The 25,891-nt window shown below is 48.0% G+C and overlaps 1 protein-coding gene across 1 annotated transcript in view; it reads left to right on the forward strand.

The window, feature by feature from the left end:
* Nucleotides 1-25,613, forward strand: part of LOC142803189 (testis-specific serine/threonine-protein kinase 3-like) — a 286,989-nt gene extending 261,376 nt beyond the window's left edge. The window contains exon 11 of the mRNA XM_075888282.1: nt 24,885-25,613. Coding sequence (XP_075744397.1) covers nt 24,885-25,064 — 180 coding nt within the window. The 3' untranslated portion in view covers nt 25,065-25,613. The remainder of the gene's footprint in view (nt 1-24,884) is intronic.
* The last annotated feature ends 278 nt before the right edge of the window (nt 25,614-25,891 follow it).

Below are 25,891 nucleotides of genomic sequence, written 5' to 3' on the forward strand. Positions count from 1 at the left end.
ATAAATAAATAATATATATATATATATATATATATATATATATATATATATATATATATATATATATATATATATATATAACGAAAAATAGAGTACGACGCACGTTGGTTTTGCACGGTATATTCTGACTGACGTTTCGGTTGGTGGACCAGCCTTTGTCAAAGTAACAAGTACATGTCAATGCGCTTGCTTATAAATACAATTCATTTCATTTCATTTCATTTTATTACCTTAAAGGTCCCTAGGGGGACATTACATAAGGGGTGGGGTTACAAAAAACGTACAAAAAAGCCATGAATTAGCTTGAAAAATGGCTTGTGACGCTATGCATAAATGTTGATGGACAGGTGATTGCTGCAATATGGTGGGGGAGGTCATTCCAGTCTTTTGCTGCACGAAGAAAAAATGAGGCAGCAAAAGTAACGGTGTGGGAACGTTGACGGGCAACTTGAAAGACATGGCCAATGCGATATGACCTGCGAAATGGGGGGGGGGGGGGAATGTAAGGTTCGATTGCAAGTGGACTGTGAAAAAGTTTATGAAACAAGCAAAGGGTGGCAATGCGGCAGCGGGAAGATAGAGGGGACAGGCCAATTTCTTCTTTTAAAGATGACACGCTAATGTGATAGGCATATGAGGAATGAATGAATCTAGTAGCACGATTTTGAAGTGATTCGAGTGCAGCAATGAGATACGCGTGTTGTGGGCTCCAAATTGACGATGCATATTCAAGCTTGCTTCTTACGAGGGACTGATATGCTAATAATTTTACATGGCGGGGTGTGTTGCGCAGATGACGTTTTAGAAAGCCGAGAGTACGATTAGCAGCTGCGATGATAGTCCGGATGTGCTCAGCCCAAGTTAGGTCACTGCACAAAGTTAGGCCAAGGTATTTGTAGGATTGCACAAGTTGAACAGGAGTGTTAGAGATTACGTAGGAAGTGGTGAGCGGGTTATGGCGACGCTGAAACGACACAAGTTTACATTTGTTAGGATTAAGTTCCGTTTGCCACCGTTCACACCAACGCTACACTTGGTTAATGTCACTTTGGAGGCTAATTTGATCAGATACATTCGTTACTGTGTGGTACAAAACGCAGTCATCAGCAAACATGCGTATGTTACAAGTTAAGTTCATTGGTAGGTCATTAATATATATTAGAAATAACAAGGGGCCAAGGACGGAACCCTGAGGGACACCTGATGTAACTGGAATAAAGTTGGAGAGCTGATCATTTACAAGGACAGATTGGGAACGGTTATGTAAGAATTCTTGGATCCAGATTAAGACTGCGGGATGTAAGTTTAAGTGGGAGAGTTTCAGTAACAGGCGTTTGTGAGGTACCTTATTAAATGCTTTGGTGAAATCTAGAAATATGGCGTCGGTTTGAAGGTTATTATCGAGATTGGAATGAAGGTCATGAACAAAAAGTGCTAGTTGAGTTTCGCATGAAAACCCTTTTCGGAAGCCATGTTGTGCAGGATGAAAAAAATTAACCTTGTCAAGAAAACTGATAATGTGAGTGAATATGACGTGTTCCATGATTTTGCAAGGCACTGAAGTTAATGAGATGGGACGATAATTTAGAGGTGAATTTTTGTTACCAGCTTTGAAGACTGGAATGACCTTCCCTTTTTTCCAATCGTCGGGCAGTTGGCCTGTGACAAGTGACTGCGAAAACAATAAACATAAATATTCGGCGCAGACATCTACAGTGTTTTTGAGGAACTTGGAGTTAATATTGTCTACACCCGCGGAGGACGACAGCTTTAGGTTGTTAATTATAGATATTATACCAGACACGGAAAATGTGATGGGTGGCATCAAGAGTTCGATAGTGGAAGTCGGCATGTAAAATGAAATGTCTGTTTCTTTTGTGAACACTGATCCAAATGCGCTATTAAAGATGTTTGTACAATCAACGTCACTTACAGGTCTGCCGGCATCGTTGGTGAAGTTAGTAGACTGCGTGGGGTGAGGGTTGATTATTTCAAAAAACTTGCGTGGATCACTTTTTAGAATGGTCGGCAAGTTATAGTTATAGAAAGAGTGTTTTGCTTCGCATATCTTTCCTAGGTAGTCATGTTCGGCTACATAGTATTTTTCCCATGCGCATTGGCTTCCCTTCTGTTTGGCTGAACGAAAGAGGCGTTTCTTTTTGTTTTCTAGGCGTTTTAATGTTTTGGTGAACCAGGGCTTTTGAGTGTCGGTCTGGAAATTGAATGTGGGTATATGTTTTCTCACAAGATAATCCACTTTGTCCGCAAATAATTTCCAGCTATCTTGCACTGATCTATTTTGGAAAAATGATTCGAAAGATAGAAAGAAAGAGCGGAGTTCATCAATGATAGCTGTGTAATTTTCTTTGTCATAAAGACGTATAGTTTTTTTACTTTTCTGACGAGACACCGGATTGAACGTAAACTCAGCATGAACTACCTTGTGATCGCTAATTTCTGGAAGATATGTAATGGACGAAAGGCTGTCAGGGTGATTTGTTAGTATTAGGTCAAGGGTATTGGCGCACGTTTGAGTTACGCGAGTTGGTTCAGTTACAAGTTGGGTTAAGTTAAAGTTGAGGCACACATCAAGAAAGTCGTGCGCTTCGGGTTCTCCTGACGTCAAAGTAACTTGGTTTACCCAGTCAATGAGAGGATGATCTAAATCCCCAAAAAGAAGAATGCGGGCGTTAGGGTATGCAGTAGTTAAATCATTTAACGTGTCGTTAAGCTTACTAGCAAAGTCGGGAGTGCTGTGGGGAGGTCTATAACAGGCACCAATTAAAACAGTTTCAGGAGTGGCATGTTTGCGCAAAGAAGCCATATAATTTCGAGGTCAGTCTGAATGTTAAGCGCAGTACAAGAAATATCTTTGCTGATTGCAATAGCCACGCCCCCGCCTCGCCTGTCTATACGGTCCTTGCGAAACACTGTAAAATTTGGAAGGTCTGTAAGAACTTCATGGTCGCTAATGTCACTGAATAGCCATGTTTCTGATAAAACTAGTATGTTGCTGCTCGACGAGGAAACAAGATTAGAAATGACGTCTCGCTTTGGAAGAAAATTGCGTATATTAGTAATGTTAAGGCGTTTATTAGCCGGCCCACAGCGAGCAAGCACAATGGCGACAGTAACGGCCAAGCACGGGCTCTCAGCGCGAGCGGCGTCCTTGTTGGGTAGCCCCAATAGAAGGTACTCAAGAGTTCGGCCCATTTCATAGTTCGGAGGCTTCGCTACAATTACCCCGGGGTCGAAGAGGGAGCCGCCTGGCGACCTAACAGCTTGTTATTATGAGCGGGTCATAATAAGCCTTCAGGCGCTCCACGTTGACGATGTCTCGCCCATGGCGGCGCATGTCCGAAGATTGTTCAACGGGTTCGATCAGATAGTTGACGGGTGAGGTGAGCTCGATGACACGGTAGGGGCCTTCGTATTTGGGACGTAGTTTGGAAAAGAGGCCAGCGGCAAAGGTCGGGATCGAGAGCCATACAAGCGCACCAGGAAGGAACGTGGGCTCAGAAGTGGTGGAGCCATCACGGATACTCTTCTGCCGCTCTTGCTCTTGCGTCGTAAAAGACTTGGCAAGCTCGCGACACTCTTCAGCAAGTCTGGCTGTCTCGGAAATAGGTGTACACTCAGATGGATCCGGCGTGTACGGGAGTATCGTGTCCATGGTGTGCGACGGGTGCCTTCCGTACAGCAAGTAGAAAGGTGAAAAACCAGTCGTGCTCTGAGGGGCGGTGTTGTAGGCGTAGGTGACGAAGGGCAGTATATTATGCCAATTAGTGTGGTTGGCAGCGACGTACATAGAAAGCATGTCGCCGAGGGTGCGGTTAAAGCGTTCGGTGAGGCCATTCGTCTGTGGGTGGTAAGCAGTAGTTTTGCGGTGGACAGAATGGCACTCCGTCAGAATGGCTTCGACGACTTCCGACAAGAAGACACGGCCTCGATCGCTGAGAAGCTCTTGGGGTGGTCCGTGGCGCAGTATAAATCGATGCAGCAGGAAGGACGCAACATCACGCGCAGCAGCCGCAGGGAGAGCGGCGGTTTTGGCGTATCGCGTTAAATGGTCAACGGCAACAATGGCCCAGCGGTTACCAGCCGACGTCAGAGGAAGTGGTCCATACAAATCGATACCTACGCGCCCAAAGGGACGGTCAGGGCGAGGTAACGGTTGTAGACTGGCGTGCGACATGTGAGCTGACGGTTTACGGCGTTGGCAAGTGAGGCAAGAGCGAACGAACTGCTGCACATAGCGGTACATCCCGCGCCAGAAGTAGCGTTGTCGAATGCGATGGTAGGTTTTGAATACCCCAGAGTGCGCGCATTGCGGATCAGAATGGAAGGATTCACATATCTCTGACCGCAGACTGCGGGGTATCACGAGTAACCACTGCCGGCCGTCGGCGTCGTAATTGCGTCGGTGTAGAAGGCCGTCACGAATGGCGAAATGGCGAGCTTGACGACGCAATGCACGCGTGGAGGGCGTTGCGGATGGATCAGGGAGCAAGTCGATCAGCGGGCCGATCCAATTATCCTTTCGCTGTTCGGTAGCGATTATGTCAACGTCAATGGCAGAAACAGCAGCCGAGGATACTGAGCAGAGCACATCACCTTCAGGCAGAGGGGAGCGCGAGAGGGCGTCGGCGTCAGCATGCTGGCGTCCGCTGCGGTACAGCACGCGGATGTCGTAGTCTTGTAAACGAAGAGCCCAATGGGCGAGACGGCCTGAGGGATCCTTCAATGATGAAAGCCAGCATAGTGCATGATGGTCGGTGGCGACATCGAATGGGCGACCATACTAATACGGTCGAAACTTTGTAAGAGCCCAGACGATCGCCAGGCACTCTTTCTCCGTGACGGTGTAGTTTGTCTCAGCTCTCGTGAGCGTACGGCTTGCATATGCTACGACATATTCAGGGAATCCGGGTTTGCGCTGCGCCAGGACAGCGCCGAGGCCTACACCGCTGGCGTCTGTGTGCACCTCCGTCGGGGCCGTAGGGTCGTAGTGGCGTAAAATGGGAGGAGACGTCAACACATGGCGGAGCTTCGCGAACGCGTCGTCGCACTCAGACGACCATGAATTGAGGGACCCGTTACTTCCAAGGAGCTTCGTCAGCGGTGATATGATCGTGGCAAAGTTTCGTATGAAGCGTCGGAAGTACGAGAACAGGCCCACGAAACTACGCAGTTCTTTGACGGACGCAGGTTTGGGGAATTCGGCCACGGCCCGAAGCTTGGCTGGGTCAGGAAGAATGCCATCCTTGGACACGACGTACCCAAGGATGGTGAGTTGCCGTGCTGCAAATCGGCACTTCTTCAGATTTAGTTGCAAGCCGGCATTGCTGACACGTGCAAAAACTTCTTTCAGACGTTGGAGGTGCGTAGAGAAATCTGGAGCGAACACATCAATGTCATCGAGGTAACACAAGCACGTGTGCCATTTCAGGTTGCGCAGAACGGTGTCCATCAAGCGCTCAAAGGTCGCAGGTGCATTACATAGACCAAACGGCATGACGTTGAATTCGTACAAGCCGTCGGGTGTGATGAACGCAGTCTTCGGTCGAGCGTCATCAGCCATGGGTACTTGCCAGTACCCCGAGCGCAGATCGAGAGAAGAAAAAAATTCGGCTCCGTGAAGGCTGTCAATTGCGTCATCGATGCGGGGCAGTGGGTAAACATCCTTGCGAGTGATCTTATTGAACCGTCTGTAGTCCACACAGAACCGCGCAGAACCATCTTTCTTCGCAACAAGAACAACAGGAGACGCCCATGGACTGTCCGAGGGCCGAATAACGTCGCGTCTGAGCATATCATCAACCTGCTCGTTAATTTCCCGATGTTCAGCAGGCGACACGCGGTAGGGACGTTGCCGTAATGGTGGATGGGCACCAGTGTCAATACGATGCCTAACAGCGGACGCACGACCGAGAGAACTTCGCCCGACATCGAAAGAAGAACGATATTCTCGCAACAAGTTCAGAAGCTGGGAACGCTGTACCGACGTGAGGTTGTCATCAATGTAAGGGCCAAATACATCAGGAGATGATGAATCAGAAGTGGAAACAGCACTGATGGTACGCAAATTGGGACAACGCGAGTCATCAGGTACGTCCAGGACTTGTGCGTTATCCACTGGTTCCACTCTGCCGAGACATTCCCCTCGAACCAAGGTAACAGTGTACGGGGATGGGTTGGTCACGAAAATAGAGGCGTTGCCCTGGGTGATTTGCACGGTCGCGAAAGGTACTAGCAACCCTTTCCTTCGGCAAGCACGGTCGGATGGCGAAACGAGTGCAATTGTGTCGGAGAGTCTAGCGCAGTAGACAGATACACCCATCGTGGAGCTTGGAGGCACTATGGTATCGTCTTTCACGAGAATCTTGCTCACTTTCGAAGAACTGTCTTCCGGCGTCAAATGCGAGAAGGGGGAGAGTTCAATTTCGGCGGCGGCACAATGGATGACGGCGTCGTTGCGGGAGAGAAAATCCCGCCCCAGGATGACGTCATGAGAGCATGCGGGAATGATGATGAGTTGGGAGACATACAGAACGTCCTGAACGACAACGCGAGCTGTGCACCCTGCTGTAGGATGGATACGATGCAAACCGGCGGTACGAAGGGACAATCCAGAAATTGGCGTCGTCACTTTACGAAGCAAGCGGCAAAATTTTTCGTCCATAACGGATACTGCAGCTCCTGTGTCAATAAAAGCAGATGCGTGAACACCGTCCACAAGCACGTCAATGACATTAGATGGGCGGCTCTGAGGGCTTTCACAATGCGATAGCATCGCAGTCCTTGCCTCGGGGACTGCGACGACTAGTTTTCCCGCTCGTGAGCAGCTGAACTTGGCCGCATGGGGGACGGGGAACGACGTCGTGGAGACTGTGACCTACGAGAAGATGAAGCTATGTGAGTTGGCGGTGGCATAAACGGCGTTTCCTCGTGATAGGTACGTCTGATCTGGCCAGCAACAGGCGACGAGATATGGGGCGTCTGTACGCGAGTGCAATAACGTGCTACGTGGCCGGCGTAACCGCAGGCAAAGCAAATGGGCCGGTTGTCGGATGTGCGCCATCGGTTCGCCGGGGTAGGTCTTGTCCATGACGCAAGAGCCGATGGACGGAACGGTGGCTGGAAAGGCTGCAGGGGGTGCTGGAGCTGAGTCTGAGAGGTCACGTCAACATACGTAGCCGGCATACCCGCTGCAAAGGATGGAGGTCGTGCGGTAGCTTCGGCGTAAGTCAGTGGGGCGGGCGCTTGAACGACTGGAGGCGGCCTGGCGACCACTTGGGCGTAGCTTGGGGGTACAGGAGCAGGAAGCTGTTGTGGGTGGTACGCAGGCATGACCTCCGCTATTTCCTGCTCAATCGCTCGGCGGATGGGGGGGGGGAACGGTAGTTGCCGATTGTTGAGCAGCCGGTGGGTGGGCAAAGGGCAGGAGAAAGAACTGCCGTGCGATTTCCTCGCGTATGAAGGACTTGAGGTCTGCCAGCAGTGCCACCTGGTCACAGCTCGCCTCCAAGCCTGCAAGCCCTGCATCTCGTGGTGTGGAGCGACGGGTCATCGAACGCTGCCGGCGGAGCTCCTCGTAGCTCTGGCACAGCGTGATGACCTCAGCTACTGTGCCTGGGTTTTTGGCAAGCAGCATCGTGAAGGCATCATCGTCAATGCCCTTCATGACGTTCCGGATCTTGTCTGATTCGGACATGCTGTCGTTGGATTTCTCGCATAGGTCCAGGACGTCTTCAATGTAACTGGTGAATGATTCACCGGCCTGCTGAGCGCGTTCGCGTAAGCGCTGCTCGGCTTGCAGCTTACGAACGGCAGGGCGGCCAAAAACGTTGGTGATAGCGGTCTTAAAATCGAACCAGGTTGCGAAATCAGACGCGTGGTTGTTATACCACATGCCGGCCACACCCGCGAGGTAGAAAACCAGGTTGCCGAGTTTACCTGCCTCGTCCCAATGATTGGGGACGCTGACGCGTTCGTACATGGCGAGCCAGTCCTCGACGTCGGTGCCATCCGCGCCGGTGAAGACAGGTGGGTCGCGGATGCGGGGGACACCGGAACATGGCGTCGGCGCAGGAGGAAGCGTTTGCTGGGCGGCGTCTTGTTGCATGGTTGAAGGCACGGTACGGGATCTAAGCTCCAAGGGCATCGAATGTGAACCGAAGATGTTTGAAGGGCACAGCACTCTCCACCAAAATGTTAAGGCGTTTATTAGCCGGCCCACAGCGAGCAAGCACAATGGCGACAGTAACGGCCAAGCACGGGCTCTCGGCGCGAGCGGCGTCCTTGTTGGGTAGCCCCACTAGAAGGTACTCAAGAGTTCGGCCCATTTCATAGTTCGGAGGCTTCGCTACAGTAAAAATAACTGATAGCGAAAGTAGTGGGCGGGGGGTGGATCTGGGGCCATGACGCGCGTTTGGATTGCGAGGAACTAGCTATAGTAATTCTTTAACGGTTTGTGACGATTCCTCAAATATGTAGCGTTTCTTGCCCATGCGTAGTGTTTTGAAGGTCAACATAAATGGACATGACTGGGACCTAGCGAAAGCGATAAGATGCCTGCGAGCAGTTCGAACTGTTGCGGAAAAGTCTTCGCCAACGCTGTAACCGGTGTTTTTAAGTTTGCGGCCGTTTGAAAGAATCTTGTCCTTTGTTTTAAAAGTATTGAATTTTACAATTATCAGCCTTACTTTGCCCGCAGCGTGACGGCCAAGACGATGTGCTCTGTCTATATCTTTTGATTCAATATTCAGTTCCATGTGATCAGCAAAAAGAGCAATGACTAATTTTTCCGGTTCAGTGAAATGTTCAGAAGGGTTAGTGTCGGGAATGCCATAGATTATTAAGTTGTTTCTACGGGAGTGATTTTCAGAGTCGTCCACTCGGGCTGATAAGCTGTCTATCTGGTGGGACATCTGAAGTGTGGTAGCCTTCAGGCTGTCCATTTCAACTTTAAGAGATGAAAGGGACTTGAAGTGATTCTCAAGATCTGTTATTCGTTTACCTAAGTCTGTTATTACTTTATCAGTTGATCGCAACTGATTCTTCAACTCTTTTAGTTCGGTGAGAACGGTGAATTGACCAGCGGATAATTTTTTTAATTCGGTGGCAACTTCTTGAATGGTACTAGGTCCGGGGTTTGTTTCAACGTCACCGGCTTGCAGCAACAAGGAATAAATGACACTCGCGCATTCAGCGGCAATGGCAATTGCAACACTGTGGGCTCGGAGACTGTACCAAGAAGTAATTACTAGATTTTTCAGCGAATAGACTGTGTGAATTACTGACCTGCATGGCAAAGGCAAACGGATTAGTGAACTGCGCTGTTGCACAGTCACCGAGCCCACAGAGCGCAGGCGGACGGTGTTGGTCTTTTATAGGCGAGGCAGTGGCTGATGTCGGTGGCGATGCTGTTTTCCGCGATGAAACCAGCTATTTGGGAGGACAGGAAAGGTTGAGGGGTGGCGCTTCCATGCACGCTGAAGCGTGAACGAAGTGGCGTGTCCAGTTGCCTGCGCCGGTCCCGCAACTGTGAGTCGCTAGGATCAGAGAGGCTGCAGATTGGGGCAGCACAGGTCCAGAAAGCATGACTGCGGCGATGAGGGCGTAGGTCTGCATGGCAAAGGCAAACGGATTAGTGAACTGCACTGTTGCACAGTCACCGAGCCCACATGGGATAATAAAGATTGACGACGTATATTAGCGATTAGACAACTCATAGCGTGAAGTGTTCATGAAGGTACAGTTAGATATCAGGCAAAAACATAAATAAATATATGTACATATATAGAGATGTACAACACGAAATAGCAGAAATCACTTCGTGCACACTGCATAACTCTGTAAGAACCGGAGAAAAATAATGATGAAGCAACAATGAAAGCATGGATATCAAAATATCAGGAGACCACGTGATAGTACAGCAGATTGCGCGTCGTATACACAGCTCAGTCATTGTGATATAAATAAGATGAGTAGTTTTACTGTGCGTGCGCGTTCAAATACAGTCTTGCATCCACAACTGTGATAGCGGCGGGGATTAATGAACTCAAGTGACTGCAAACATTGGACACACAAATATACACAATAACAGACGCATTAGAGACGGTATCCAGCAAGCTTGACCGATCACGCTACGGGCCATGGGTTAAGGCTGATAATGCTTGGTGGGCTCACTAGAAAGCGTGCCTGTACTTTAGTTTATGCCTGATGGCAGTGTTGAACTTGTAAATGAGGTACAATTCGCGGATTTCCCGATTGTGTTGAGAATGAAAGCCCGATTCAAGTATAGTGACCCTAATTTTTTCGAACAAGTGCCCTGGTAAGCGAATATGTTTTGCGAGCGGGAGGTTAGGTTGCGTATTGGTATGTGATTTATGGTTGTTGATGCGTATTCGGAATGATGTTTCTGTATGGCCAATATACTGTTCTTGGCAGACGGCGCACTCGAGCATGTATATGACGTTAGAGCTATCGCAATTAAAGGGGCCGTGATTTTTAAGGGTGAAGTTAGACGACGTACTAACGGCTCCCTGGGTGGCTTGCATATGTAGGCAAGCCTTGCAGCGTGGTTTGTTGCAAGCTGCACAGCCAGATTTTGTGGGTCTGTTTAATTTTGACGATGTTAGCATATCGTGGAGATTCTTAGAGCGCCGGTAAACTACGCGAGGTGGTTCAGGAAAGAAATTTTTCAGATGGTCACTTTGGTTAAGGATGTTGTGGTGGAGTTTGAGTATAGAAAGAACCTTTGGCACTCATGCCTAATAAGTTAATACGAGATTGGTGCCAGCACGTTGTTCAGGCAAACTGTTTGCGCTAAGAATGTCGGCTCTGTTCAATTCGTCTGCTTGGTCTATAGCGTCATCGACCAAGTCCGCTGGATACCGTCGTTTAATGAGAGCGCTTTTAAGTTGCTCGCAGTTACATAGGAAGTCGTCACGATCGGAACACAATCGCTTAAAACGGTGAGTCTGACTATAAGGTATACCTGTCTTACAATATCGCACATGAATGCTCTGAAAATGAAGAAGCTGGTTTCTATCAGTAGGTTTGGGGTATAATTTTGTGAGCAATTTTCCTTTGGAAAGCGCAACGGTGAGATCCAAAAAGTTAACAGAATTTGTCCAATAACTGTGCGAAAGCTTGATTGACGGATGGAAATTATTAAATACATCTATAAATTTTAAGAGCGTGTCCTTCCCATGTGTCCAAATTAAGAATATATCATCTATAAACCGTCTGTAAAACAAAGGCTGTAGGTCAGTACTGGACAGATAACTATTCTCTACAATGCCCATAAAAATGTTAGCATAAGTAGGGCCTTTTCGGGTTCCCATTGATGTGCTACTAATCTGAACGTAATGACAGTTATTAAATTCAAAGTTAATGAGTTCAAGGATAAGCTTCAATAGCAATTGTAGGGCTTCTTTATCGACTGGTTTATCGAGGCAAGAATCCTCGTATGCATTAAGCACTGCAGCAATTCCATCGGCATGCAGTATGTTAGTATAGAGTGAAGCGACATCCAGTGTTACAAGTATTGAATTTTGGGGAATTTTAAGACTTAATATGTCTTGAAGAAAATTATTTGTGACCTTGACGAATGATGGAAATGTCTCGGGAATATGTTTAATAACGAAATCAACATAGCGCGACAAGTTATCGGTTGTAGTGTTGATACCGGAGATGATTGGACGGCCCGGATTACCTTGTTTATGAATCTTCGGGAGTATGTAAAATCTGCCGGCTACAGGGCTGGGCGGAATAAGTAACCAAACAATTATTTCCTCTAGTTTTCTTTCTCCTGATAGAGTCATTAGTTTATCTTGCAAGATGGACTCAAAACTATCTGTTGGGTCAGTTGGGAGAGCTCCATGAAAACTGTCGTCGGAGAGTTGTCGGGTAGCTTCCGCTATGTAATCCTTTTTATCAAGAATGACGATTGCTTCTCTCTTATCGGCAGGTTTGATGACAATGCCAGAGTTATTGGATAGTTCTTCGAGCGCTGCCTTTTTCTTCTTTGTTAAAGTTTGTTGGTAATGAACACGGGTCTTGTACGCCTCAAGGACGTCATGCTGTACAGCCCTGATGTACATATCGAGGCATTGATTACTTTGTGGTGGTGGTGTCCACCTCTTGTGTGACGGCACTGGTATTGTATTGTTATTAGAATTTTCACGGTCATGAAAGTATTCTCTAAGGCGCACGTTACGTGCAAAGTTATCTAAATCTTTTAAAAGCTGGAATGCATTAAATCTACCTGAGGCTGGGCAAAAAGAAAGAGCTTTCGACAATGAAGCTATTGAGCTCAAATGCAGCTATTTGAGCTCTTGTGCTCACAAATCTGCATTGTACTGACATCATCATTGCACTCACATCATCAGTGCATTGATGATGTCAGTATTTCACAGCAGCATTGATGACGGCAGCAGCAATGATGACAGCAGCATTGCACTGACATCATCGGTCGGCTTACCGGCGCTTCATCTTCCCCAAATGCCAGGCTCCGGAAACAACTCCGACTATTCAAATTGGAGGACGATGTGCTATATCGATACATTTTCCACCCGGAAGGCCACCGATGGGTTCCCGTCATACCACGCGCACTACGCACTGAAGTTCTGCGCGCTTCCCACGACGACCCGAGATCAGGACACTTGGGTTACTACAAAACATACGAGCGCATCTGCAGTCGATTCTTCTGGCCAGGTCTTTCCAAGACGGTAGCTAACAATATTGCCTCGTGCGCACTTTGCCAACACCGCAAGCGGCCCACTACTGCCCCAGTCGGGACCCTACAACCACTTCCTTGTCCATCAGAGCCGTCCTCTGTCGTCAGAATTGACCTCTTCGGGCGCCTACCAACTACATCAGACGACAAGAGATGGATCGTCACCACGGTTGATCACTTGACCCGGTACGCTGAGACGGCCTCGATCCCTTAAGAAACTGCTTCGGAAGTTACAACTTTCTTCTTGAATGCTATTCACCAACATTACGGAGCCCCTCGTGTTCATCTGAGCGAACAGGGCAAGGCATTTCTTTCAAGCACGCTCAGTGAAGTTCTTCAAGCATCCAAAACAGTTCACAAAACAACATCTAGCTATCACCCACAAATAAATGGCTTAACGGAAAGGTTTCATCACACGCTGTGTGACATGCTGTCCATGTATAACCGACCGGACCATCGCAATTGGAATGTCATGCTCCCCTTTGTCACGTATGCATATAATACGTCAGTTCAATGAACCACAGGCTATTCTCTATTTTTCCTCGTATACGGACTCCAACCGACATCACCACTCGACGTTTCATTCTTTTTTGGCCCCGTCAACTCTTCACCATTCGTTTGCGACCAGTTTCTGTACCGTGTTGCTCAATGCCGTCGTATTGTCCGTGTAAACACCGAAGCTATCCAAGAAGATCGCAAACATCGTTCTGATGCCACTCACTGCGTCATTCTCTATCGCCCTGGTGACGATGTACTTCTGTGGACTCCTGCGCGAACGCCTGGCTTATGCTAGAAGCTTGAGTCACGCTATCTTGGCTCCTACAAAGTTGTCGAACAGACCTCACCGGTGAACCACCGTGTCACACCTGTTCATGCCCCACTGACCAACGCTGCCGCGGGACAGAGATTGTGCACGTTTCGTGTCTGAAGCTCTATCGTATGCGTTCCACAGCGTAATTCGCGGCCAGGCTGGCCGCTTCCGCCGACGGGGGAAATTACTGTAAGAATTCATTGCACGTCATCTTCATCATCTGTCGATAAACATCATCAGTCTTCGTTCCGTTCTTCTTCGTCATTGGTGCCATCTTGCTGTTGCTTGAATAAAGCGTCAGCTGAACCGTCGTATTTCAATAATATATATATATATATATATATATATATATATATATATATATATATATATATATATATATATATATATATATATATATATATATATATATATATATATAAGGCTGACAGTGCCTTTTGGGCACGGGCGCATACGCTATAAGAGGCGGAAGAAAAAAACAGATAATAGAACAACCTGCCAGCGATCAGGCGTTGTGTCTTTTTGTCTCATTACAATGGCGCAGTTCGACAACTAAAACTTGCAGCTGAAGCCACCTGTTCGTGCCTTCGGGGGTCGTCGGCAGAGCGGGTCTCTCCAAACGGGAACCCCGTCCCCGCTTTCTTAATTATAGACTCCACGGCCCTACCACTGCAGCACCTCCGAATCAAACCATCCGGGCACGGTGTCAATGCCTCTTCGGTGGTTCCAGGACACTACTTGACAGAAACCTCGCTATCACCTGCGTCTGAGAAGGCTTACGTGCTCCAATCGTTCGGGAACGTCACGTATACTCCCCCTGATGCAGATCTCGGTCGCAAGGCTCTTCCAAACAGTGAGCTTTCAACAGATGTCATTCAGGCTTTTGGCGTATATCGCGAAGGATAAAACGACACGCTCCGCATAAGTAGGGCCTTTTCGGGTTCCCATTGATGTGCTACTTTTCGGGTTCCCATTGATAGGCACCGGTTCCGACATTTCCTGTGCTGACAACTTCCCGCTCCGTAATCTGTCGGCTCAGCGGGGCTGTCCGAGCACTCTCGGCCAAGTATACCACCGCAGTGGGTACGGAAATAAAGGAGTACTTCATATCTTCGGCAGCCACCCCTGGCTCTGCATGCTATTCACCTGCAAGCCCCACCTAGTTTTCTCGGGCCATCGCGCGACTCCGAGTCGTGGTCAACGCCTTGACACCGTCTACTTCAGTGCTGAATGCCTTGACACCGTCTACCACCATCGCCTTACCAGGGCTACAAGTGACTGATGCCGCATTGACCACAGCTGCCTCCCAAGCCAATGAACGGAACTCACCAGAGAGCCGCAGAAAGCTGTGGCATACTTTTAACAGGGCTTTCCTACCAACTAGGGTAGCTCACGTCAACATTCTCCAGAGTTGCATTGGCCGTTGTGATGAGTGAAGAAAACGACAACGACGGAAGTGCGGGGCAAGGCGCGTGTAATGTGCGCGTGAGTGTCAGCAAATCAGCTGATGACCTGTGGTGGCCCATAGAGGTGGCGTGCCACAATTGGGCCTCGGGCGACCATCACGTGGCAGTGGGCTTTGTGGCTGGGGACGAGCCGGAGCAGCGGCAGACGGGAGACAGCGGGCCGAAGCGTCAGACGCAGGCAATCGAGGTTCCGGCCAGGGAACACGGCCGTCCACGCTGCTGCCGTCCAACCACCAGCTGGGGCGGCGTTGCCGGCACGAGTACTGCATCTCGGGGCGCGGCCTGGGCTGCTGTTCTCTTCCTTGCCGAGGGCATCGCGGATCTCGGCGAGGCGTCTCCACGGTCAGCCGTTCGACACAGCGATGAACGTGGCCTGGCTAATGGTCACGGTTGCGTCGAGCATCGCGTCTCGGCACACGCTCTTCGCTGGACGGGCTGGCCATGCCCCGCATGGAGCATCGCGTCTCCGATGCGGGTTGACTGCTCCGTGGCCGCACCCATGCCATCAAGCGCCAGTCTCAAGCGTCGCACATCAAGCGTCGCACATCGGCAAGGGACGAGCGAGACGTTCTGCCGGGCGAGACGCGGGCGTGTGTTCGGAGGACCACGGAGCTGGTCGAGGTTCAGGGTGGCCGAGGATCCAGGTGCCAGGGGTGCTGGCTGAATCGAGGATCGCCGAGTGGTGCCGAGCCGTACCGAGCGACGCGCCAGCCTCGGAAGTGGGCCGCGAGCTCACGAGCTGTGCACCCGAGGGTACCTGGCTGTGCCCTGGCCAAGGCGAGGAACGCCGGTGAGTGAGCTTCCGCACCGCAGCTGGGGCGAGCAGCATTTCAGTACGGCACAGACGGTGCTGTGCTGGCCCGAACCCGCACGTGGAACCGCTACGCCCGGGTGGTGATAAAGAGCTCGAGGGTTGAGACCACGAAGGCAGAGGAAGCGGTACGCCGCTCGAGAGGACGAGTTCCTGGCAGCGTTCCTGAGCCGGACGTGAGACCCGTACGTGTCGGCCAGGTCGAGCTCCGGCGTGTTCGTTCGGGGTCGACTCCGCCGGCCTGTACAAGGTGCAAGGACGGGGCCTGCTGAACGGCTCCTGCCCGGGTGCAGTGGCCGGGAGCAGGTTCGTGGGCGAGGCCTACCGGGCGTGGTCCTCGTGAGCCGGGGCCTGACCCTGGACCTCAGGAGTTGTGACCCTGACTGCTGGGCAGGCCGTGACGTCCGACTAAACGGCGCTGCACACGGTAGCGCATCCGTGTGCCGTCAGCCGTTCCAGCCGTTTCAGCCGTGCCACCTTTGCCCTCGCGCACGTCGACGACCATATCATGTCGGGAAGACGGGGACCCAAACTGTGAGGCAGCGGTTTCCTCTTGCGAACCGAGAACTATACGCGCTGGACTCGGAGTAAGCGTAGCCGCGAGCTCTCCGCATAATAGAGGTCGGACTCTCGTACATGTTGCGTGATGCTTGGCGGTAGGGTTGGACATATAGTTTTATTTTCACCTGCCACTTCGTTCTCTAGTGTACAATATAACGCTTCTTTTGTTCGCATCCATTGTTGATGTTAATCCTTTCTCGTCCGCTATCAACAAACATCGTGACGAACGTCCTTAACCATCACAGCCGTACAACCATCGCTGCCTGGATTTGAACTACAATACTTTCGCGGCTTGCAGGATGACTGAGTCGGCACCGTCAACGCTCTCGGAGCTCGCAATACATGGACTGAAGAGCAGAAGTGGGGCATGGCTATAGATCACCTCCGGAACGCTCCTGGGGCTTGGCACCGATATGAAGGCATGCGGCAGCAGTCCTGGGTGGACTGGAACGCCATGCTTATAAGTGCTTTTGGATGGAGTGACTATCCCCTTTTCCCGACCACCCAGTGAACATGGCCGTTACCTAGCATGGCGCTCGGGAGGAGCACCTCGAGGCTGCAACTCTACATTGCTACTTCCCGGCAGCCAGTGAAACCACATGCTCTTGTACCAACATACCTCAGAGGCCACGTTCACCACTTCAGGTCACAGACATTGCGTCAGCATGTCACACCTTAACATTCCGGACAGACGCTGAGCCCACATCGTAATCGCTGCAGCCGCCGACGCGATCTCCAGGGTGGTCAACGCAAAAGTGTATGGAAGCGCCGGCCGGCTTTGTGACGGCGTCAGTTTCCTTACAAGTTGCGAACGAAGAAACAAGCACCACTGCAGTTCCGACCCTCACTACGAAGCCACATCCCCGGAAGCCACGGAAGTTATTGACCGAGTGTGCGTACGTTTGTCATGCGTTAAGCGTCGCCTCCTTCAAAGAAGCTGAGTCGCCTACTCTGGATGAAGTCACTGTCAGGACCTGCCAGTGCAGGTAATATATCCAGTTATTGACATGGCATTCGACAAAGAAGGCTCTTTTGCAAGTGAAGCTATAGTAATCAGCAGCATGAACGTCAGCTCGACAAAGACTTTGCTGCAACAGCGCTAGTTGCCTTATAGCTACTACCTGAACTCGGCTCGTTGATGGCTAAATAGACACACTGAGGTAACGGGCCGATGTCGCTAGTCCCTCAGGTGCTGTCCTGGCATCCTCAATTTTATATGCCACGAGCCCCGTTTTTTTTTTGCATCCGAGTCAATGCCTGCTGGAAGACCCATTTTTGCCAGTTCACATGATGTGGCTGCGTGGCCTAGGTCAATCGCCGCCACATAGCCAATGTAGCCGCCAAGAATGTTTGGCAGCGATGCAAAAAAAAAGTCACAGCGCAATGAAGACTTTCAGCGACCACCCCGACGAAACCAGTGCCACCCCCGAGGAAGTTAGGCAGCTCGGCAAGGCAACTTCCAGCGTAAGCAACATAAACCACGTCGGCAGAGTCAGCGTCGCCCACCAGAGAATATTTCTGCAGCTGTTCATAAACATTGCGGTCATAGCCGTGCGTAAGGATGGCATCGTTGCTGGGGCTCAGGCACGGGCGCATATGCGATTAACGTTCCAACGATCAGGCGTTGTGTCAATTTATTGCATTGCAATGTATATATATATATATATATATATATATATATATATATATATATATATATATATATATATATATATATATATATAACCGAATAACGCCAAAAGTCAGCCGAGAGTGTACTTCCGAGCGAACGCCACTCGTCTTACTGAAGAAGGATGTTCTATTCTCTTGGGACGCTCTAAAGGCTACGGCGTTCTCTAATCTCATCGCGTTGCCCACAACACCACCTATTTGGGTCGATTTGTTTTCTTTAACAGTCTATAGGGCATGTGGTGTAAGCAAGGGTGGGAAGGTAGAAAATAAGTAAACGTAAAATGAATATTTGAAGAAGCGAAATTAAACAAACGAATGTAAATTGAGTATGATTAGGGTAAAGAAAGGAAGTATTTGCATGTTTATTCGGGTGAGCCAAGACGATAAATGGTTACAATGTTTCATTCTTCAATAGTGCGAGGAAAAGAATATTTACAGGGTTCACTCCTGCTGACATAAGGGAGAGTGTGCGAGTGAGAATGAAAGGTTTTCCTAATCTCAAAAATCGCTATGCAAGGTGTCGGATATATAAAATGTTTACGACTAGGTGAAGAATGATGGAACTTCTTCAATCGAAATATTTTACGCCTAAACTAAGGTATTTGAAACCTCTTCGAGCATAAACTATTGGTAACAGAATCAGTGCGACTATATATAGAAAAAATAATCGTAAGACTTCTCTCTCATTTCTTCCGAAAACATTAGTGCTGGTTTTCATACAGGGATTTCAAATAATGCAGGCGTACTCTAATTTAGGCCTGATAAGAGTGTTAAAGACTGTAGTTCGACATTTTCGCCCCACCAAAACTCTGCTCCTATACCAGTGACCATTGAGTCACTGCTGTTCTTCTCTAGCATCAAAGTGAGTGGGCTCGCGTTATTATCTATGCCTGCCGTCTCCTCTCTGCAGCCGAGCAGAACTACTTAATCACCGAATGAGAATGCTTTGTTCTCAATTGGGTCGTTAGCAAACTTCGGTCCTACTTACATTTTCGACATTTCACCATGGATGGATGGATGAATTGACATGGCTGCACCCTTGAGATCGGGTGGTGGCTAACGCCACCAAGCCGTAATACTTAATGAACCAAAAACTCGATTTATTTTTTTAAATAGTGAGGTTCAGGATTCGCACTTTGCAGTGAAGGGTTTACTTTTCACTCGTGCCTTGACTTTGGCCACCAATCAGATAACCTCCTTCTAATTAATTCTACCCGCTTAAAGTCTATTTTTCCCTCCCTGTCCCTAAACCCCAGTGCTTTGAAAATCTCTGCGCCATCATCCTGAATTATAGGGTGAAGCCCTTTACAGAACATTATCAAGTGTTCGGCAGTTTCTTCTCCTCTCCACACGCACTGCATATTGTGTCTACCCCTATGTATTTGGCCCGATATGTCTTGGTTCACAATACTCCCGTCCCGGCCTCAAACAGTAGAGAACTACCCCGAGTATTATCATATATCCTTTCCTTGGGAATTTCCTGCTTAAATGTTTGATAGATATATAGTGTGGACTTCTTAATCATGCCGATTCTCCACATATAGGTCTCAGCTTCCTTCACTTTCTTCTTAACCGATAATTCTTTTTGGTTTGATCCCCTGCTGTTTTCTAAGTATTTACCAGTCAATTTCCCGGTTCGCTTCCTCCGTTTCGTATCGACATTGTTCATGTACAATAGCTGAATACCTTCCTAGCCCAACGCTTCTCCCCCATTTCTCTCATTCGCATTTCAAATTTTATTTTCCTGCTGGCTTCCCTGCACTCAAATGATGTCCATCCCATATCACCTTGTACTTCCTGATTTGGTGTATTCCCGTGAGCTCCTAAGGCAAGCCTACCTATTCCACGTTGCTTAATTTCTAATCTTGCTTGAACTTCTGATCTCATGCACAAGACCGCATTGCCGAACGTCAGAACAGAAACCATAACATCTTTTCATATTCCTCTCACAACATCATACCTATTGTAATTCCACAGTGCCCTGGTATTCATCACCGCTGCATTCCTTTTACCTTTAGTCGTCACGTATATTTCGTGTTCCTTCAGGTACTCTGTCCCATTGCTTATCCATACGCCCACATATTTGCATTTATCTGTTATCTCTAGGGTGACCTCCTGTTTTCTAAGCTCACTACCTTCATTATCATTAAGAATCATGACTGCTAATATTTTTCTTACTGAATCTGAAATCTAACCTATCTCCCTCATTTCCGCAAATGTCCATCAATTTCTGCAAATCTTCCTTGTTGTCAGCCACTAGCACTATATAATCTGCGTACATCAATGCTGGCAGTGCCTGTTCAATGAGTTTTCCTTGTTTGATGAAAGAGAGGTTGAAGCCCAGTTCACTTCCCTCTAATTTGGCCTCTAATCTTTGTAAGTACATCATTAATAACAAGAGAGACAGAGGACAACCCTGTCTAAGCTTCCGTTTTACCTCTGCGGGCTTTTATACCTGTTTTTCCCACTTTATAAACGCCTTGTTACTTTTATAGATATCCTTTAAAAGATTAGTGTCTCCATCATCCACACCCAGTGTGTCCAGTATTCCCCACAAGTCCTCTTGAACCACGCTATCTTACGCTCTCTTGATATCCAAAAATGCTAGCCACAGGGGCCTACGTTCCTCTCCTGCTATTTCGATGCACTGCGTCTGTGACAACAGATTGTCTTCCAACCTCCTGTGTTTCCGAAACACATTCTGCAGTTCCCCTAGCACCCCATCATCCTCTATTCATGCCTGCAGTCTTTCCTTTATAATCGGCATCGCCAGCCTCTACACCACTAATGTCGCTGTTATAGAGCGGTAGATGTTTATGTCAGGTTTGTCCCCCTTTCCTTTATAGATCATGCTCATCCTGCTAAGTTTCGATCCATCGGGCACTTCACCATCGATTATTATTTTGCTCACTGCCTCTCTCAAAGCCTGCTTAGACTTCGACCTAGTGTGTTTATTAGCATGATTGGAATGCCATCTGAACTGTGGATGTATTACTAGGAGCCCTCTTCTCAGTCCTTTCCCACTCTCCTTGTGAAAATGGAGCCATTGCACCACTTGATTCATTCTTGTCTATTGTGGTGCATATACCACTTCTTTGTTGAAAATTTTCCATCATCACAACAGATAACCATGCCCTCTGCTGGCTCTGTTTTTAAAGGATCCCTCTGGGCGTCTTGGTCAGTGGACACTATGGCTTTAACAATACGGCTGATCGGCGTCTTACAAATCTGGCCGTTTACACAATGGCAATAACTGCTTGTCTCACTATCCAGTGGGGCTCTCTGAGACTTTGAATGAAACGCCGCATTGTGTGCTCTTTTCGCTTTGAGCAACATCCGTGAAAATGCCGCGTAGCAGATCTCTATTACGCGATATTATTGAGAGCTAAATTCTTCAACGCCCCATCTGTCTACACGACTGTTTGTGCTTAAAGACGGTACCATGTATCATTACACCCTGAGCGCAAATGAACGCGAACAACTGTTTGTGGCACTTTCCCTCCTGCTTCGAGTGTCATCGGGTAGCTGCATGACGCCCCCACTGCCAGTAGGCTTGGACTTCAGAATGTCGCCCATGTGTAGCGCCGATTTTATTGGCGCACTGTTTATCACTCTACCTGCCGCTACGTCGCCAAATGAAACCACTGCCACCACCCTACAAAAGCCCCTATGAGTCCTGCAGGGCTGCTCCAGCCCCTTATGTTCCCGGTGACCTTTTCTTTCGTACTGGCCATAACCTTCTAGGTCTTTTCCTTGAGTCTACTTCAACACATGGATATGTTTCGCGACGTAACTCACAGGTGCCATCAAACGGGCTTTGCCAACCAGCTGCCCCATTGATAATACCGATATTCTTCTACGCGACATCATCCTCAATCATGGTGCCCCACACCAACTCCTCACAGATGACAGACGCTATTTTCTGTCCAGAGTTATTCGGTACCTGCTTCACTTCTGTGAGACCAAACATAAATTTACGACGCCCTATCACCCACAAATTTATGTACTTACTAAACGATTCAACGAGACTCCATCTGATATGATCTCCGTACATCTCATCTGACTATTTAAACTGAGACGTTGGATTGCCAAATGTTACATTTGTATACAGCTCCTCGCGCCAAAATGCCGCAGGTTTTTCACGTTTCTATATTTCATTTGGACACATTCTAACTTTACCTTTCGGCACCATCGTTCCAGTAGCCGTCGATTCGGCGACTGAATACGCCAGAGCTTGCGAAGCATGAGAAGTCTTCCGCAAGCGCCTTTTAGCGTCGCAAGAGCACCGGAAAAAGCGTTGCGACGTACATCATTGCGACGTTTTCATCACGAGCGGTTCCCTTGTGCTGTTGTGGATCCTGAATAGGCATGTTGAGCTCTCTGAAAAAATTTCTTTGCCGATACTCAGGATTATAATGTGTATTGTTCAAGTGACGGACATCAGCGAAGAGATTGCCTTACTGGTTTCACGTTCGTTTCACTGTCTTCATTTCAATGTCTTAAGACACTATTTGTGTCTCTCGCCTTAAGGTTCTACCACTCTGAGACACCACTGAGAGCACCGAGACGGTAATTGAGCTCCCGGGGGCGATGGTATATCACTATTTTACGCACGTGAAGCAAGAGAAGCATGAAGTAAAAATACTTTATATTGCAAATTTGCCTCGTTTTCTTGCAAGCTTTCATCTAACAATTTTTGGGTGCTGGTTCTACTGAGGCAGAGTCCGCAAAGTGGCGCCTTCACTTTCAGCAAAGTTTTGACTCCATAACGTGCGTGGTAGCTTCAGTTTCGAGTGGGCAGATGCATGAACATCGTCTACAATCACGTGTGTTCTGTTCGGTAGGCTTAATTGTGAGTTTTCGTAATTCGACAGCGTCGGAACTCTTGCCTCATGAACAGTGGCGGCTCGTTTTACTGGTTTCGCGCGACCAGATGAGGCCGCACCGTGGAAGTACACGGCAGTGGGTCATAATATGGGTGGCTTGAGTGGCTGGTGACGACGAATACGACTCATGGCGACTGCACATTGTAGAAATAGCGTTCAATATGATCAGTGAAGGCACACGCATAGCGGATGGGTGGTTGTCGCAAGTGTGCCAGTGGTACGCTGGTCCCATTCATGTCGCAGGACGGGTGCTGATGCATGTGGGCTGCAGTAGGGGCTTATAGATGACGTAGGCGTATGTAGACGGCAAATTTGCTTCATAAGCCTGAGGTACGGCAACAGCTTCGGCATAACTGAGTGCCACAAGGAACGGTTGGTGCGGCCTGGCTGCAATTTGCACGTAACTCAGTGACGCAGGCACTAGAGGGGCTGATGGTATTTAGGAATTCAATCCACGATTTCCGGCTCACCGGAGGGGAGGGATAGGTTTAATTCACGGCTGTTTAACGTGTTGTAGGCGAGCAAGGGCCAGAAGAAAGACCGCATACGTGTTAAGGAAATTTCGTAGACGAGGCCTTCATTTCACTTAACATATTTTGTTTCATGAACCTTTGTACATGTTTCTATTTTTTTACTATTAGGTTTGATGATTTTGTACATCTTGGTAATGTTCAACGTTATATACAAAATTCCTCTAATATTTGACCAATCTTATGTAGGACGAAGTGGTCATTGTCTGAAGGACCGGCTTGACCAAGCTTCTACCTTGTCTACGAAATTCCTTTGACATGTCACCAATCTGACATAGGACGAAGTGGTCATTGCGTAAAAAACTAGCTTCGCCAAGCTTCTACCTTGTCTATGAAATTTTTTGAATATGTTACCTATTTTACGTAGAAAAAGTGGTCTCATTGCGTTAAGGACAGACTTTGTCAGGCTTTTGTCCTGCTTTCGAATTCCTCTAATATGTCACCAATCTCATGTAAGACGAAGAGTCATTGCGTAAAATACAGGCTTTGCCAAGCGTCTACTTTACGAAATTAATCTAATATATGTCACTAATTTCGTACAGAACGAATCGGTTATTGCCTACAGAATAGGCTTCGCCAAGCTTCTGCCTTGTTTACGAATTCCTCTAATATGTCACCAATCTTAAGTAGGACGAACTGGTCATTGCATAAAGGCCAAGCTTCGCCAAGCTTTGTCTACAAAATTCCTCCAATATGTCACCAAACTTACGTAGGGCGAAGTGGTCATTGCCTAAAAGACAGGGTTTGTCAAGCTTCTGCCTTGCTTATGAATTCCTCTTATATGGCACCAATCTCACCTAAGACGAAGTGGTCATTTAGTAAAGGACAGGCATCGCCAAGCTTCTACTTTGTCTACGAAATTCCTCTATTACGTCACTAATTTTACGCAGGATGAAGCCATCATTGCGTGGAGGACAGGCTTCGCGAGCATGCCAACAACACAAAAACTAAGATGGGGGTATGACTCACTTTAGTAAAGCAGTTGTGGCTGCTCACCTGAGTTTAACAAATTCATAATAATATGAAAAAATGCAAAAGAAATTACAGCTCAATATCGACGTTTATAATATCTCAGGTTTAAAAGAGAAATGCGTGGGCTATCTCTATCTGACAAGGAAATCACGTATTTGAGTGGCAAATCACGCGCTAATTAAGTGAATCTTGTTGAGATGTTGGTGCTGATATGCACAATGTGGTATCCAGGTATAAAGGGCCTCGTCAGTCTGCAAATAAAATGTTTATAGTGTGCGCTGAGTGTATGTATGTCTGTGTCAGCATCTTTGTATACGTCTCTTACGCCTAAACATTAGCACTATTATTGTTTTTGTCGTTTTTGGTGGTGGGTGTACGGCTGGTATGGGGATATCTTGGAAAACCTGACACGTATGCGGATTGCCCTGCAGCCTGAAGGCGAAGACGCCATCGCCAAGAACGAGGGAAGCAGCTCCAGCACCTCGAGCAAGAAGAGCAAGGACAATAAAGCCAGCAAGGCGCGGGGTTCGAGCAAGAAAAAAGGCAGCAGCAAGGCCCCACGTGGGGAGCAGGTCAGCCAGGCCGGCAGCTCAAAAGAAAGCAAAATGTGACTGCTGTTGCGAGAGCGCCGCATATGCGTGCTCTCCCGCATTCCACACAAAGCTTTACTGAAATAAGGACAATTCTCTCGGGGATTCAAGCAAAAGTGCTTTCGTAATATGGAGTTGCACAATCATATGTTCTCGCAAAAGTACTAATGAGAGTGCGAAAAACAATGTTCAGTTCCGAATGTGCTATAATCATTTGTGATACGTTGTCAATAATATAATCAATTGTTGTCACAAAGCCGTTGATTGATTCTTTCGGTACTAAAATATTAGCTACCCCATTTTCAAAAAAACGTTTGACGTGCAGAGCACATAAAAGATTACTTTCGATATTAATGAGCTTTTTGTAGAGCACGTAGAACAGGCACCCTGAATATATCTGTCCATTGCATATAGACAACCTTCATCGCATGATTTAGGATACACAGGGCAATAAAAGATGTTCTCTGAAGATTTTCAACGCAGCTAGAGAAGCCTGCGTTACGACTTTCTGTATGCAGCAAATGGAATATTAGAATGATTGTCAACAATAAACGAGATATTCTGTTTAAAGACCGAGGTTGAAGACCCTTTTTGTACACTGCTTATACGATGTACCGATGTTGTACCGAACGGCGTTACAAACAACGACGTTCAAGAATCGACTAGTTTGTTTTGCGAGGAACGGAACCATTCTATTCAGCATCGGTGGAACTGTAACGCTTAGGCGTTACATCTACTACGGAACGTCAGGGAGAACAGCATTTCTTTTGTAAACGTTCTACGGCATTCAACAGACGCGCGCACGCACGCAGCACATGCAGAGAACAGGGAAGGCCGACCGCATGAGG

This window comes from Rhipicephalus microplus, chromosome 3 (genome assembly GCF_043290135.1).
Source record: "Rhipicephalus microplus isolate Deutch F79 chromosome 3, USDA_Rmic, whole genome shotgun sequence".
Taxonomy (NCBI): Eukaryota; Metazoa; Arthropoda; class Arachnida; order Ixodida; family Ixodidae; genus Rhipicephalus; species Rhipicephalus microplus.